Source organism: Terrapene carolina, unplaced genomic scaffold, assembly GCF_002925995.2.
Source record: "Terrapene carolina triunguis isolate 2854851 unplaced genomic scaffold, T_m_triunguis-2.0 Scaffold62, whole genome shotgun sequence".
NCBI lineage: Eukaryota > Metazoa > Chordata > Testudines > Emydidae > Terrapene > Terrapene triunguis.
Genome location: NW_020664413.1, coordinates 18890694 through 18908899, shown reverse-complemented (window position 1 = coordinate 18908899; position 18206 = coordinate 18890694). Strand labels below are relative to the sequence as shown.

At 40.3% G+C, this 18206-nt stretch overlaps 1 protein-coding gene across 1 annotated transcript in view; it reads left to right on the top strand.

Moving 5' to 3' along the window:
* The first annotated feature begins 12512 nt into the window (after nucleotides 1-12512).
* The window catches only part of LOC112105812 (von Willebrand factor D and EGF domain-containing protein-like), a 246414-nt gene continuing 240720 nt past the window's right edge, over nucleotides 12513-18206 (top strand). The window contains exon 1 of the mRNA XM_029910510.1: nucleotides 12513-12772. Coding sequence (XP_029766370.1) covers nucleotides 12676-12772 — 97 coding nt within the window. The 5' untranslated portion in view covers nucleotides 12513-12675. The remainder of the gene's footprint in view (nucleotides 12773-18206) is intronic.

Below are 18206 nucleotides of genomic sequence, written 5' to 3'. Positions count from 1 at the left end.
AGTGGCAGACACCGATTGGCCCTGCTGCCACTCCACAGCCTACGGAAAGATTCTTTCATCCCTCCTGAGCAACTGCCAAAGAATCTCCCTGAACTAAGCATGTTTACTTGGGCTTGACACAAGGCCCAGGATTTGCCCATTTCTTTTGTAAAGCATTTTGAAAACAGAAAAGAGGAGAAAAAGAGCTGTAGGAGTAGAAAGCATTATCATTAGAGCTAACAAATATTGCATTAGTATGTCACACATTAAGAGATTCTGACTCTGCATTAAGTGGTTTCTCATGGGTAGTTTATACAGTGCATGTCTGTCTTGTTTCCATAATGAAATAATGTACATCTCATTCTAAACATGCGCATTTTCCATTCCTTTGATTCCAAACCTACTCAAAAGGATCTGGCCAGTTGAAGAAACTCTGTTTAGGTCAGGGGTCGGCAACCTCTGGCACGCGGCTCGCCAGGGTAAGCACCCTAGCGGGCCGGGCCAGTTTGTTTACCTGCTGCGTCCACAGGTTCGGCCGATCGCGGCTTCCACTGGCCGCGGTTCACCGCTCCAGGCCAATGGGGGCAGCAGGAAGCCGCAGCCAGCACATCTCTCGGCCCGCACTGCTTCCTGACGAACCTGGGGACGCGGCAGGTTAACAAACTGGCCCGGCCCACCAGGGTGCTTACCCTGGCGAGTTACGTGCCAGAGGTTGCCGACCCCGGCTTAGTTGTACACCATCAGAAAATTCAATTATAGGAATAGGCATAACATATGTCTGTGATGGAACAATTATAAAAAAAAATCAAATAGCAAGAAAATTAAAATTAATAGAGACATTACTGGAAGATGCATAGGCCCATTTTTGTTCAGACTATGTCAGTCCCAAAGAAAGACCAGTTGAATGAGAGACCCTTCCAGCCCTATGAAAAATTTTAACTTTAGGCATGGAGATTGCCTAAATTGGAGATTGCACAGAATTTCCTACTGGGTATTATTTTAAAGTCATGTGAGGCTTAAGTAGTGTGAAACTGATGCTATAAAATTTACATATATAAATATGATAAAAGATCCATGAAGAAAGAGGCTCTCTTATGGTCATTTACAAAAAGACAAAAAAAAATGATGATGAATCCTTGTTTTAGATTTATCTGGAATCAGGGCACCAGTACCCTATATTTATCAGATTAAGAACAATGTTAAAAAATAAAAATAAAAACAAAACTGAAATTCCCTCCCATTGCAAAAGGTTTTCCTTGATCAAGCAGGCCCACTGAGTCATGGGTGACTAATGCCAATTCTTATGTCAGATTATAGTAATGCTACTAAAAAAAAATAAAAAATCAAAGGATAAAGAAGAAAAATTGGCATTAAGAAATAGCGATAACAAGAGCAGCTGAATGTAGACAAGATTTAGGTTTGGTAAATATTAGAAGCCAAGGGCTTAATGCTTAATAAAAAGTCTTCCCACAGTAAAAAATGGCAATAAAAGAGCTGACCCAGTTGAGGTCACAAAAATAGACACGTTTGTTAAAAGAAGAAAATGGACAAACCAAAGGCTAGAGGTAATGGAAAAGGCCTTTTAAAAAGAAACTTGCCTTCAGAAAAACCTGTGAAAAATGTGGACAGAAATACAGTACTGTTATTTAAGCGCCGTCCATTGTCTGCTGCTTCTAAAAGCCAACTGGATTTGTAAAATAAAGTATCATTCCTTTTTGGTTTAGATTTGGAATGGTTGTTTACCTTAATAAAATTATTTTATTACATAAATTATTGGAATTATAGTAATAATGATTATTCTAATAATTCTGTTTTAGTGTGTTTTCCTAGGGAACAGAACATACATTCCAGAGATCTCTTTTTTAAACCAACTGAGAGACTATATTTAAAATGCTTCTGCTGTTTGAGAACCCAATATTCTCACTTCTTTCAGAAATATCCTGTAATGAATCTAGCCCTAACTTCTGTGAAAGTTGAAAAAGTTTGGACTTATGAAGTGCCAGAAAGTGCATTCCTTGAGTACAAAAAATTCCTACAGAAGTGAATGAGAGTCTGACCTGAAAATGGCTTTCAAGATCAGGCCCTAAGTAGCTCTCTGTCCTTTCAGAGTTCTCTTTTGGAATCTATACTATCTAAATTCTGTGGATTAGCTTCCCAGCAGGTAAAAATCCACTGAAGTCAATGGAGCTACACTAATAACTTCAGTTGTGAATATGGCCCTGTACCTACATGAGTGATTTTGTTTCAATTATTTTTCAGGATGGAGTAAATCAATGCTGTGCAGTCGATATTCAGTTTCACGTTTCTTTCCACTAACAGAGATGACTCTGTAGTTCATGGACTCATCTTATTAAAAGTATAGGAGTGGGATTTTCAAAAGTGCTAAAGTGACTTATGAACAATGAAAGTCAGATTTATGCTCCCTAAGAAACACAGGTACTTTTGAAAATTCCACCCCAGAGCTGGATGTCAGATAGTCTGCTGAGGCTGGCCAATAGGAAGACAGGTTTTAGGATTATAATTGTTGGTTCAATATACTCAGAGGTCATTATCAGGAATGCAAAGTCTATTTTTAGCAGGTTTGAAGATATAGAAATATGTAATAATTTAGCTGCCAGGTTACAGATCTATATTTGAGAATGAATTGGGTCTCCTACTTTCTAGGTCAGGGGAACCTATACCACCAAAATGTCATGTCTGATATCCAGAACACACCACAGTGTGTTCTTCAGCACACCCAATTAATGTATTCAGTTTCACACTATGCTGCACCCTGCCGCTGAGCACTTCATGTCAACAGCATGGATAAAACTCAAATTCTAATGGTACAAAAGCCCCGTCCCTTAACATGTGAAGAAAAGGAGGTTCTTCCATCCATAGCTAGAAGTATATGGCCTGTAACCTAAATTTGAGAAGGTTTGATTCCAAACAATAGAGGGGAAGGGTACATCTACACATTAACACATTGATTATAGTATTTTCAACTACAAAAATGGATTAGAGCCAGATCCTGAGCTGCAGTACAGCCCCTTTGCTCTCTGTAGTCTAGTATTCTTCCAGAATCACTATTTACAGCCGAAGGAGAGAAGTTGAGAAAAGGGTGAGCACAATGACCCTCAACCTTAGTCAAAGTCCCAGTGGGTGATGGCTGAGGTACAGTAGCAGTTGAGAGGAGTGGAGACATTTGCATTACTGTTGCCAGTGTTACATTTGTTCTGGGGATAAACTGAGGATTTAATTAACTGGTACTGTCAATGTTACCTTTCAGAGACACTAAATTCACCAAAAAAAGCAATTCAGTTTCATAGAGCTGTAGTAATATATCACTTATGATATAGTACATGAGATTACCAATAACAAACCTTTAAAATCATCAGTATAAAGAGACAGAAGAAAAAATGCTAACTTTTGAAATGGATCTCTGTCTTTTCCAAAGCCAGCTATGCTGTATGATGAGGTTACTAAATACAGCAATGAGTTTCCATTAAAGGCTTAGAAAATGCACTTATTTTGCCATAACCTCTTTGCAGCTCATTTTCTATTTGTATATGTGACTTAATCCCAAGATGAACGTCAATCACAGCTGAAAAGAATAACGCCTGTAACATTTTTCATTCTTGAGTGAACATATAAAAGCAAAAGAATCTGATCAGGAAAATGACCTATATTGTATATGTGCATTGTCTAAAAGTTATTACCATTTGCTATATTTCACCCACTACAGTTGAAGTTTTATTATTTATACTGTGTTTTTATTATATACATTGAATTTATTATTTATACTTAGTGCCTAAAATGTGTTGGGCACTGTTCAAACACAGGAGAAGAGAGCGCCTCAGTGCCAAACAGCTTAGGGTTAAATCCACTAAGGGACTCAAGTGTTGCAATGCCTAATTTTTAGGTACCTTGCCACCCTAGTAGAATCCACAGCCCTTAGTTAGATGCCCAGGCTCCCTATGCAATGCATGGGGGGAGAGAGGCCCCTAAGAATGAGATCCACTAAAGGCTGCAAGCTGAATGAGGAGCCAACCAAGCCAGCCAACAGAAGATGGCAAGGAGAAGGGTGTGGCCTAAGACCTATCCCTGTAAGGATGTTAGACACACAGGCCCAGGCTGGAGGGTGGCACCTATCTCCACTTGGGGCTCACACCTGTGAACTCTTTCCTGGAGTGAGACATCTAAACTGTTTCTTGCAAGAGAGGTGGTGGCAGCACAGGCATAAAGCCATACAAAATGGGCTAGGGGAAGGAGATAAGCAGTATCCCTCATAACCTTTAGCCCAGTGATTAGGGCACTCACATAGGCAGTGAGACACCCTGGTTCAATTCACCCTTTTGCTTGATGTAGAGATGGGATTTGAACTTGCTTTGCCCACTTCTCAGGTGAGTGTCCTAATCGCTGGACTATAGAGTCTCTCTCTCTAGCCTATTCCACATTTAATTATTTATACACAGTGGAACATCTTCAGCAGGAGAAATTCCCACCCCAGAATATTCAGAATCCAATGCTTAAGGCATTCACCTGATGGATGGGAAAACTGAGCTCTCCATGGGTGTGAGGGTCGATTTGCATGGTTCGAACTACAGGATTAGGGCCTAAAGAGACAGAAAAAAAAAATAGGATGAAAGAATGCAATACTGTATAACATATGTAAAAACAAATAGGATGTTGCACATGTCATGTTAGTGCCCATTTATTGTCTTAAAATTAAATGTGACAAGCCATATTCCCTCTTTTTGTTATTTAACCTGCCATTGCTGCCTTGATTTTCATTATTACTCCAAACCTAATGCTCCCAAATTTGGCTCCCCCCCCCCCCACTTTTTTATTCTGTAGAATTTGTTTAGTTTTACTGTTCCAGAAAAATACTGACTGAAATAGTTCAGGACTAGTGCAATATATTTCTACCTATCCCATTTACTCATACCAACACTTTGAGTGCTTCTGCACTGTCTTTTGGTCTGAAGGAAATCACTTCCAGGATGGCAACTTTGCTCATTGAGATGATCTAGTCTATAATCTTTTGTGCAAGTATAATGGGCATGGGGAAAGCACTATGCAAACATTAGGTATACTATTTCCTTCACCCGTCCTGTATCTCAGCTTACCTCTCTACTGGGGTACAAATCAGAGTAATCTTTTCAGTACTTTTGATAAATCTATATCTATATTATATAGAGTTAAACTTCTGATTGAAGATAACTGACAATTGCTAAAGGAAAAATACTAAATCTCTCTCTAAATGTACAACAGTTTACTTGTAACCCCTGAAACAACTGAGAATATTGTCAATAACTTTTTTAAAGAACACTTTCAAGAGGATTTCTCCAAGTTTTAGCACTTGTTACTACCACAAGTTCAAATGCCAACTATAGTTAGGTGCACACACATACAATCCCCATAGGGCTCTTCTTTGAAAGGATTTACTCCTCTCAGTTTCTGTGGAATAGTGTCCCAACCCTGGGTAGGGCCAGCAGCTCCTTAAAATTGGTAAACAAGTGATAGTTCCACAGTATCATTTAAACTCCCCTTGAATCTTTGCAATGTCAGTCTGCAGTTTGCACAGCCTGCAAACTAGTCCTCTTTTTCTTCTCCAGTGCGGGTAGGGAGGGAGCCTACACCATGAATCCAACAAGATGGCAAAGTCCCTGGAACACAATCCTTACCACAGAACCTTCCAGGCCTTATGTTGGTGCACTGATGAGCTGAGTCTGATTCCGCCTCCTCGTGAGTTCCCGTTGGTTCCATGCTCAGAGAATGATTCTGGGTGTGTCTTGCCAGGCTACTTGCCCACAATGGAAATCACCCAATTAGCTTCAACAGTTAATGTGCACATCCATTGCCTGCCCCGTCCAATTTCTGAATGATTCTGTCCCATCCAGCAGAGTCATCCTGCCTATCTCTGGTAAGTGTGCAGGCACATATAGTGCCCTAAAACAAAAGCAATACTATGTAACCCCCCCCCCTTGTATTTACACCACTGAATGCTGCAATGCAAGCAAGTGGGTACATTCTCCCCAACCTCAATGATTGATGTCATAGTGCTCTTATGATGTCTATGACTGGCAATTATATCGTGTGTATGTCTATCTGCATATTCAAGTAGTATCAAAAGGTACACACAGTAAGCAAGTATCATTTGTAGATCTTTGGTCCCTACAATAGTAGCACTATAAAAACATAATCCCCAAATTTTGTATGTTGTCTTTTAATTGTGTTCTGTGAGGTTGTGACAGGGTCCACTCACCACTGCAGCGCCTCCTGCTGGCTGTTTTAGAAATTTGCCCTGCTCACCAGTGGTGCTGCCATCACTTCTGCTCCAGCATCCACATCACTCCCAGGACCACAGAGTCCTCTTCAGGACACAGCCCTCCGGCTATGCTGCACTCTGTGCTCACCCCTTCTGGGGGAATGTACTGCAGTCCTCTGTCCAGTCACTTCCCTCAGTGGCAATTGTAGCCCATTGTCTGGTCACTTCCTCAATGGTGAGGGAGGGGACTCAGGCCCGCCCATTACTCTCGGTCCCAGCCCAGGGACCCTGTAGATGGCCGCCACTTGCTGTGCCCCCTCCATCTCCTCAGTAGATTTTCCTGGGCTACTTCCCCATGGCCCGAGCACCTTCTTTGCCCTTACCTCATGGCTTCAGCCTGCAGATCCCTGCAGACTGCCAGGAGCTGTCTTCAGCTCCCTGGGTCTCTGCCTGCAACACTGCTCTGTCCAGGGTGCCTGCTGCCTTTAGCCTGCAAGGCAGCCAGGCAACCTTCCTCCTCAAGTTTCAGGGAGTGACTGAAGCTGCTCTGCTCTGCAGCCCTTCTTATATGAGCCAGCCCGGCCCTGATTGGCTGCTCCTTGCAGCCCCTCTCTAATTGGCTGCCTCCTGCGCAGCCTCCCTAGGGCTCAATTAACCCCTTATGGGCAGATGCCCCATCACAGAGGTCCAATAGGTATTTGTATTACAAGAAAGCAAATTCATCCCAGTTCCATTGGAGAACTCATGTTGTGAATTTACTGGTGCTTGTATCCCTTCATTTGATATTCCTGAAATGAAGTATTATGGTTTGTATCAAATTCCTCTACTAGTGGATTTAGTTCTGCTTACACAATGGAATCAGATGAGATTCACCCCCTTCCTCTGTTATGTACACTTGCATTACCTACTTGCTGTTGAGTTCTGCTTGCTGGAGTCTCTTCTCACAATAGTACCTCCATAGATTCAGGGGCATAAATTAATCCACAGGGATGTAGCATCTCTTGGTGAAGGTTTTGGATAAGACCTTCTCCTGACACTGCCTGTACCTTGTAAAGAGCTAATTCACCTTCCAATTGTTCTAGTGCCACATATACTAATGGTTCCCATCTATCTGCAATTTTCTGCTTTCCTCTGGGTCTAAAGTTGCACATTATATCTTCCAGTTATATAGTATATATTATTACTTGGCATCCCATCATCATTGCTTTGCCAATTGATTTTTTTCTCACTTTCCTTAGTAGCTAAATCATATGCTTAGCAAAATCTGTGTCTCAGGTCCTTCACGGTTTGCTGAAGTGTTACCTCATATTGCCCTTGCTATTATATTCCAAGACACAGATCAATTGGTAGCAAGGGCTGCCTTCCTAAAATTAGAAAGTGTGGGGACTTTCCTGTTGTATCATTATTAGTACAACTAATATGCATGAATGAGTAGTAGAATATATTTCCCCCAGTTGTTCTTATATGCTTCAAGAGCTCCTAACATACTCAAAATTGTACAATTTCCTTGGAGATGGTATGGAGTAGTGCGCAATCCTGTGTGATTTTACACAGCTCAGCAATCAGATCCAATTCAAAGTTTGCACCTTGATCACTGTGTATTTTTCTAGAAAAGCCATAGGGGCTGATAAAATTCTTCCACAATTCACTAGCCACAATTCTAGACATTTGGTCTTTTGTCAGATAGGCTTGAGCATACAATACAATAATCACAAGAATATTCCTAATATCAGAGACATCCAGTTCTGTAGTTAAGAAATCAATGAGGACTAGTTCAAGTAGGCAAAAGCTTTGATATTCACAAGTTTGGCAGCCTTCTCAAATTTTGCCTTCCTCCTGAGACAGATCTGACTTATATCCTGGCTGCTGGGGTCATATGGAACCAATAAAACTGATCTTTAGCCAATTTCAAGGTGCTCTTCATGCCCAGATGACCCATACATTCCTCACCATATATCCCTTCTAAGGCTGGGTGTTGGTGAGCATAATGAATTACTTGCTGCCTCACATCAGCTCCTCTCCTTTCTGTGTTCCTTTACAAAACTCCATTCAACAGCTTTGGCCATTCTCATAAATAGCCACCTATTGTACCACTTCTTTTCTTCATCCTGACTGGGCCTATGGGTAGAATCCAGAAAATGAATCACAGGAGGTATATACTTATCACATCATTTTCCTAGGGAAGAGTTGATTTTGCGGAAACCACATTTTCTGTTGAAAAGATATTCTGACTGAAAATTGCCCACCAGATCTAATGTGCACATTGTGGAAAGAGCACCTCCTTTACTTATGAAGATTTACAGATTGCTTAGCTGATCACAGACTATGCGATGGGAAAGCACCTGCCTGATTGTAAGTACTGAAGAATTGTAAACATGTAGTTAACTGTTAGACACCTGATATCCAGTCTGTAACAGAGATACTGTATACCTCTGTTTTCTAATGATAGTTCTTTAACTAAGCATGTAAATATGGACATGCCTCAGCTGAGAGTGTAGTTACCAGTGGCTGAGGAGTAAGGACCTCATCCTGCCACCCGTAGTCACACGAGCCCTGTCACAGTTCAGGGCAACTGCACTTATATTTACCCTCTCTGGTCCAGTAAAGGCACCCACTCTAGGCTCCAGGCTCCTCAGCCATCACCTCTCTTGGGCAGAAACCCATATCTCTCTCCCTTCTAACTGGGGTATTACCAGGGAGAACAGGTCTGTGCCTACACTGTGTTATTCCCCAACAGACTGCCTAAACAGGCCTGATTTGCTTATTTCCTCAGAGATGGTGGACAGTGTAATTGCCAACAGTTATAAATTACCACACAGTTCTCTCTAAGCAAACACTTTTATTCCTAAGGTAAAAGCTTTACAGAGAAAACGTATTAAAACAATAAAAGAACCTACATATATGCTAATAAGCTTACCAGAGATCACCTTCTAATTCCAAAAGGGGCTCTGGTTAGTGATTAGTTCTTCAAACCCCACACAGGGGCTTTTCCCATGGTCACCAGTTTATAATAGCTTTTGTTCAGAACTAGCCCCAAGTCTTATGAGGTCTCAGTGGACCATAAGACCTTCCAACCCTTCCCTAAAGATTGGGCCCCCTACTTTGACCAAAGGTCCTGTCCATTTTATGGATCTGAAAGAAAACTCTGAGTCAGTTTTAACTTAGGCTATTTAACCAAAAATCCTTTCTTTGTCTGTTGGTCCCTGGAGAATCCAGTTTGAACCAGTAAATGCGAACCTTTCTCCAGGTGGTGGTAGCTCTCTGGAGGTGTTACAACCTGAGTGAGTGTGCCTAACCACCACTCACTGATCCTAGTACCTGGAGGGCTTGGTCTTCCATGCAATTACATACAGTCCCTCAACAGTACATAAATATTTGCATTTTTAATACAATGAACTCCAAAAATACTTAAACTTGATTCAATAAGGTTTGTCCAGGAGTTTGTCATATCTGTCACAAGACCTGCTCAATTTCATTGGGACTGCATGTGATTAAGAATTCCCTGTTTGCATAAGTTTGGCGGGTTCAGTCCCTGAGCTGTCACTCTTTGTATACTTTTAAACCAAAGTGAGGATTATGTACACATTGGTTACTTAACACATTTATTCTTCAGAATCTGAACATCCATATATCAAAGGCAGCAATGTTGTGGCTCACCAGCTAATGAGGACCAGTGGACTGAAGAAAGTCAGCGTTTTGCTGTACAGGGAATCAGAAGCTGAAGTACACGTGTTAAAGGGTTTAATACAGAAGTCATTCTTTCTTCTCTTTGAAGCTGTGCAGAGAATTAGATCTTCCTCCTGGATTATGAACTACTGGTTTTAAAAGGGCAACTGGCCCTCACTTAAATGAAAAGCTGCATACTGCAACTTTCATCATTTTTGGATTCATGAAATTTAATGGACTTTTGTTAACTCAAAGGTCTGAAACACACTAGAGAAAAACCATCAACCATGACTCCTTGTATCATCTTTGGTTGTTGCCAGCATTGGATGAAAGAATAAATACTGTCCATTTTAGAAATGTTGACTGATTTAGTCACTTCAAGGTTTGCTTTGCAGCCTTGAAATCATTTGTAAAATGCAGATACAATAGCACAGATGCTGAATGGTGTGGTAAGTCTAAGAGAGATCTTTTGTTACATCTTCTGAGCAAATAAAATGAACTTTGTTAATTTAAACATGGAAATACTGTATTTTAGTTATAATGGGTATATTCAGCACATCTATATAGTATGGTTCTGTGTTTTAAAGTTCTTACGGTAAATTAACTAGGAATTTGAAATCCAGCATCATTATTCTTGCCACTGTAAAAATCTCCAAAAGCCATAATACTTTTCCCAATGCTTTTCCCAACCTGTTCTCACAGGGTATGTCTATACTTCAATGAGATACCTGCGGCTGGCCTATTCCAGCTGACTCGGGCTCACAGGGCTTGTACTAAGGGGCTGTTTAATTGCGGTCTAGACGTTCAGACAATCCATTGGGACTACTGTGAGGTAGTCAATGTAGTACTATTATTTCAAATGCAGTCAGAAACCATGATGAACATGGTCAGGCCTAGTAGTCAAAGCCATGGCAGTTGGGCACAGTGATTGCAGCTGTGGCAGTCATGCCCAATAGTTGGAGCCAGTGGTCAGAGCCAGAATCAGCAAGGCTGGAGTGAGAGCAAGGTTGGAGCAGGACTAGGAACAAGGCTGGAACAAGGGCAAGGCTGGCGCAGGCTAACACTTGGAGAGTCTGTTACCACTGTTGGACAGGAAAGAGTTCCAAGCCATGGAGTGATGAGATTGAGCTGCATCCGACGAAGTGGGCATTCACCCACGAAAGCTTATGCTCCAATACATCTGTTACTCTTAAAGGTGCCACAGGACTCTCTGTTGAGATTGAGCTGCTGTTCCTCCTGTGGGGCTCATATACATGACCTGCGAGTCACCTGACCAGCTGCGGATTGGCTGGAGCCCAGCACAGGAGTGACTCATCACCTTACAAGTGCTACTTTTAAAAGACTCAATCCTATTCCCATCAAAGCCAGAGATGAGATCCCCCAACCCTATATTGTTCGAACCCTCTCAGACACATTGCAAAATATAAAAACAGTTGGTTTTGTTTATTCTTTGAAATAAAATACTCTGTCTTGATTTACTGAAATTAACCTGATTTGAGCTAAATGTAGATGTTTACAGAAGTTTATACCAATAAGTAGACAGATGAGATACCGTCCAATTATTTAAAAGAACACATACAAAATAAACAAGCTTGACAGAAAGAGACAAAAGAGAGACAGGTATAGAAAATATTGACCAGTGGGTAGAAGTATTACATATTCTATGCATTATGTCACAAGTATAAGTGTACAGCATGAAATTTAATAGCAAATTCCTCATATTACAGATTAAGCAGCTAGTACTTTACTGTATACTGAATAGATTGTCCCTGCTCACAGAGTATATGTGGCACATTGGGACCGTGCTGTAGCAACCCTGACATTTCAAATGAGACCAAGGTGTTTTTAAAAAAATACGATGCTTAAGAAAAAAATTGATTCTTTTATTTTTACGTAACACTTGCCTCTAGTTTACATTTATTTTGCTTAGATAATGTTTCTGCTGATGGGATAACTTCAAGAGATACTCATTTTTATAACAGGACGGCAGTCCTAATGTTATAAGGAAAGCATTCCTAATGTTACACCATTGTACTTCAATACTTTAGAAAAAATAGAATGTAGGACATACACTCTAAGATAGTGGTAAACATTGAATGGTCACAATTTCAGTTCTCTATTCAGGTCTTATACCTTCGAAGAAAGCTGTTGTTTGTACTGCACATAGTAGCTTTCATAAGAAATGAGCTTTGGATAAATGAAACCTTAACCTCAAGAAACTCAAAGTTAAAAACAAAACATTTCCACTCTAACATTATAATGGTTTTGCATATTTATCATATAAATGGTTTTGTAGTGCTGATGTTAATCATAACTTCAGTAACCTGCATTTCACATTTTCCCCTTATGTCCTGCATAAGTAAATGTGTTTGGTTCACAACCCTAATTTTCCCAGGGCCACCCCCTCCTGCTGAAAGTTAAAAGTCACAGACCCTGACAATGACTGTACTGACTGCTCCAACCCTCTGTGTGTGTGTTGTGTTACAGGGTGTGTAGAGCAGCTGGAGTGTAAGCAGCTGGAGTGTGGGCTACAGTCTCTGGTGGTCGGTGTGTGTGTGTTATGCATACATTTTATATATAGCTGAAGGGGTTCCCTCTCAGTTGAAAATACATTGAGCTCTCCTCAGGAGAGAGGATTTTTTTTATTTATTTATTTTTTACAAAAGAAGGCAGATTTAAACACAAAGGCAAGCTGATGTCTTTTCTTGAAAAGTTTAGTACTTCAAAAGTTAACTTCTGAAAAACTGCAGATGAGTGGATAAAACATATCTTTGGACAACATGCAGCAGTCCTTGTCTTTCCATCTGCATCTCCTACTTGTTGCTTACATCCTTTGGATTCCCTTGTTGCATCTTTGTACCGGGTCCGCTCCATTAGGTAAGGATTTTGGTACTTTTTAATTGTTTGACAGTAATTTGGGGGATACAGTGATAATGAATGTTATAAACTGAGACACATAACCTGTTTACTTATACTTTTGAGCAACATCTACAGTGATAAAGATATAATTTTAAAGAGTATTCAAAATAGAGTGGAAATGGTATTAAAATTAACAATTAACAAGCTAATTTGAAAGTTAACATAGTGAAAGTGATGTTGTGGACCCTGAAGTATGCTTACCAGGCACAGTATTTACTATATATGTGGGATTTTTGTTTTTGTAATACAAAATAGAGAAAATACAACCCTTCTGAAAATGCTTATTCTGTATTAGAAAATGTCAAGTACTCATAACTTGTTCCATTAAAGGAAAATATGTAAAAAAAAAACCACCCATAAATTAAGAAAAGTATTTAAAAACAGAATCCATTCCTCCAGGGAGAGAAGTTTGTGCTGTATATCAGATAAATGTTATAGTTCAGTTAATTACACATATAACAATATACATTTACATAGTGCCTGGCAATAATGCTCATAAGTAAATTTTGAAGTACTGTACATATTAAATGCAAGCTTTGTTTAATGCTGGCATAATATTCCCAGTAAGAGGTTACAGATTTTACATACTTTATTTATTCAGTTTTATTAATCTAGTATAGTAATTAATCTACTGTAGCAATATAACGATGCAATGAAAATCATGTCAGCCATTATTGAGCTAATAGTGTCTGTCAAACAGAGTATAAAATAATGGGAAAGCCTGAGGCTCAGAACCAAACATTGAGTGCAATTGTACGCATATCCCATGTGCAATACTTGGTAGCAATCGCCCATTGCTGAAAATATATCACAATATTTTATACAGTTTAATTCAACTAGGCTTTCTGATGGTTTAAAAAAGTGATTATCAGCCAGTGATCATCACCTGTATAAAGATAAAACAATTTAAAGCTCTCTTCATTTCAATATCAAAGGGTCACCTAGTAAGGTTTGCAGGACTAAACCCAAGGCAAATGACCTTATCTTCTTTATCTTCAAACAATGCTTCTAGTTTCTAAAACCTTTTGAAGGGTTGCCAGTTTTATGGAGTGTAGCAGCTACTTACCTGATAGAAAAGGCTTTTTCATCAACAGGAAATGACTTTTTAAACTCCTGGTAACAAAGCAACTGCTTTTCCATTTTAGTTTTGTTATTGAAGGTAATATGCACAGACATACTTGTTAAACTGGGAATACAAACCAAAAATTAAGAAATTGTTTGCTGTACTTTAGATACAGAGGGTCTTTTGTTTTTGTTTTTCCTGTGAACTCCAAATAAATGAAATTGCACAAAAAAATGTAGATTCTTTTCTGACAGATTGTGCTGTGACATTATAATGATATTAACAAAGCCATATGCTGTTTACTTTTATACTTTGAATATAACAAATCTATTAATTCCATAAGGATTTCTCTGTGAATAAGGAAAGTCTGACCAAATAGCTCTCTGCAGCTGCCTCGTTAAGAAAAATAAAAAGTCTTTTACAGAGCAAGGAAGATCTCTCGTTATCATTTTCTTCAGGAATGGAGAAGCCAGTAGTGATTAAGGATACCCTCATTATTCTTGTGCTTTACATGGTCCCCTGTAACCGAGAAACATGAAAGGGTTACCCACAATGTTTGTAGCTGTGCTGTAGCAGTTTTTTTAAATAAAGCACCAGATGCAATAATAACAGCAACTGTGACTCATAGGGGTGGGAGGGTTGACACTACCCAGAGCTTTTCAAACTTTTCTCAGATAAGACTCTGTAAGTCAGTTAAGCAAAAGAAAGAGTAACTTTTCTTAAAAATACCTCTTTAACAATTTAACTTTAAAATATCTAGCTATTTGTAGCATTGGCATCAAGATGAGGGTTTTTTTCCCCTCTAGGAGCTTTTCATGCAATAGGGGATTTGAAAAGTTTGGAAATGTTACATGAGCTTCATGCAAAGTTACAAACATGCACCAACGTTCATGAAATAAGAGTTAAGTTGTAGCAAGTGAATTGTCCAGTACCAAATATATATTACTTTAAAAAAAATAAAGATAGTGAGTCTTGTGTATGTGTATGTGTATGGGGGCTGGGAGGAGGAAGAAAGGTATGGGGGAAATGAGGAGTAGGTGGAATGGATACCAGAGAATAGGAAGTGCAGCAGGGAGAAGAAATTTGATTTGCAGAAGAAAGGAACAGTGGCACCACGCCCTAAAGAAACAATTTATGATGGCAAATGAGACCAACCTAGCATGTGAAAAGCTACTTGTTCTCGCTGCTAATCCCACAGACTCTAGTCTTCCTCTCACTGAAACAGTGAAAACCAAACATAGCAGCATGTAATCTGCACTATGCACATTAACAACTAAAGCAACCCCAGGAGCCTATTTTGTGACTTTTTTTCTACTATTAGATTAGATAGGATGAAAATGTATAACCAGCTATACACTTTCATGCTTCTGGGCAAAAGCCGACTAATTTCTAACTGCTTGGAGCTAGGAAGAAAGTTTCCCCATGGGCATGTCAGTTCATAATAGTACATTATGGAGTTTTTACATCTTTCTCTTAAGCATCTGGTACCAGCCTTTGTTGGAGATAGGCTACTGGACTGAATAGAGCATTGGTCTGATCAGGTGTTACAGTTCCTAACCCCCTGTGTTCTTGTTCTTATATTCAAATATGGTTTTACACATCAAATTCTGCTCTCATTTTAAGCTGTTGTAAATGTAGCGTAACGCCACTGATTTCAGTGGAATTAGTCCAAGTTACTCTGTTACAGCTGAGAGTGTAATTTGACCTTTTGTAATTGTTATGGGCAGAGCACATAGTGATGCCTATTGTTAAGGTTGCAGAATTATTTCCATTTGCTGATAATTTTTTTGATATTTTCCTTTCTGAAACTTGGCATGTTTGTTCACAGTACAGTTTTTTTTTTTTTAAAGTAAGCCAAAACAGTGCAGCTGTTTTTGAGAATGAAGAGAGTGAAAAAAATTTACTTTTCCATTATAAAGTATTTTGTGACATTTTTGAACAACTTTAGAATGTCAGTGGGGGATCCTAGAAATTTGAAATTTGGCAGAAAGACAGTCCTTGACTCACAGATGTGCCTTTTGAAGATCTGATGAAAATTTGTTGTGATCTGTGAGAGTTATAGAGGTTTACAATATGTATTTGGTGCAAGAGCACTGGATTTTGCAATGTGATCTCTTAATGGTCTGCCAGTGTTCTCTTGGTTCTGCACAGGTGTAGGTAGTTTGAAATTCTTAGGCAGCTATTTATTACTATATTAAAGTAGCACATAGCGATCCCAACCAAGATTAGGGCCTTGTAGTGGCATGGATGGAGCAGTGCTCCCTTGTGGACCTTTCTCCACAGCTGGGGTTTGCCCAGGGGAAGGAAGCACTGAGGCACTATGTTGTATGCAGAAGGAGAATGGCTAAAGGGATAGATAAACTCATACTTGGGGGTTGGTGTCCTTCATGACATGGAGCCAAAGTAGTGGGGCATGGTCAGTAACTAAGGTGAAATGACTGCCCAGAAGATAGTATTGGAGTGAGTCCATATCCCACTTCACTGCTAATGTCTCTTTTATGACTACAGAAGAGGCCCTCTCCCTTGAGAATAATTTTCAGCTAAGACAGAGGAGGAGGTGTTCATCACCTTCCATCCCCTGAGAGAGGCATTGGTTTGTAGCAGGAATTCCCTGGTGAAGTTGAAACTATATAAGACTGGTTCTCAGCAGAGTTGGGGCTTAAGGGTTTGAAAGGTGTCTTGGCAAGCATTGGTCCACTGGATCTCTTTTTGGGCTATTGTTTTTAAGGAGATCCCTAAGAGGGACCACAATAATCAAGAAGCTGAGAATAAATTGTTGTTAGTATTCTGAAAGTCCTAAGAAGCTGTATGCCTTTTTCTTTGGAGTTGGCATAGGCATGACTGGAGGGCTGGACCTTATCTACTATGGGTCACACCTCCCTAGGTGCACCAAGGTAGATCGTCTCATTTTTGTCCAGGTGGTATTTAGTAGGGGTTTGCCACAGAGGTGAAAGTAACTTAAAGGACTTACCGGTACGCCGGAGTCCTAAGCAGGGGGTGGGACCTCAACTGGAAAGGGCGGTGCCTCAACCAGAAGAGGTAGGGCCTCGGGAGCCCTGGGCCCTTTAAATCGCCGCTGGAGCTCCGGGGCTCCAGCAGCGGGGCTCTGGCAGTGATTTAAAGGGCCTGAGGCTTGGGCAGCGATTCTATAAATGACTCCTCAATTACTTGCAGCTCTAGCATCTACTGAAGCTCTTGCTTCATGGTTTCTCTTATTCTCTGGGGAAGGGGATCATGAATTTTCTCTGACTCATTGTCCGGGTTCAGTCTTGGAGTAATGAGAAATTAGAGGGATCATCTAGGTTGCATAGAAAATACCATGGAGAAGGCAGTAATCAATTGCTGGGTATGGACCATTTGTTCTGGAGTGAGGTTGCTCCTGATTTTCACCATCCCAGGCTTTGAGGTTCCAGTGGTCTGGTGGCCCAATTCAGACTTTGGTAGCTAGGTGGCTATAAACAGGCTCTCCCAAGCCTTCCACGGCTTTACAAGATTCATGAGATAAATTTGTTGGAGTTTACATCTGTCTGTCTGTCTGCTGGACATTGTAATTCACAGGCCTCACTCATCATATCACCTCATAAGTCCCCTGCCAGCAAGCCAACAGCTTCAATTCCGCACTGGGAAGTAATAAGAGAAACCGATCCTCAGGTTGAACCCCCTGAAGGTGGGCCCCTTTATTAAAGGCTGATTTCTGGATGCTCTGGGCACATAGGAGTTTCTCCTTGGAGAATAAGCCTAAAGTTTTGAGCTTCTCCTGAAGGTCAAGAATGTGCTATACCACATTATCCGCTCCAGGTGACCGTTCTTTCCACATTTCCCTTATGAGGTCCGAAATCCCTTGTGATTGTCTCCCATATAATAGCTTGAATTGTAAAAAGTCAATGGAGGATTGTGGCACGCTTCTCATTGCAAACAGAAGGGGAGGGAGTAATTGGTCCCAATGTCAGATATTCATAGTGATAAACTTTCTTAGCATATTCTTTAGTGTCCCATTAAACCATTCCACCAGCTTGTCTGTTTGGGGATGGTAGCCGGTGTTTAAAAGGTCTTTATTTTCAACAGCCAACGTAGTTGCTTCATCGTCTGGGACATGAAGTTTGTTCCCTGGTCTATTATAATGTGGTACCCCAGTCTGGGCAAAGATTTTCATCAGTTCAGAAATAACTGCTTTGGCATTCATAGAGCACAGAGATATGACCTTACGATAATGGTTGACATAGTCCGCAAGTAACAAAATATACTGTCAAGTATCAGAGGGGTAGCCGTGTTAGTCTGAATCTGTAAAAAGCAACAGAGGGTCCTGTGGCACCTTTAAGACTAACAGAA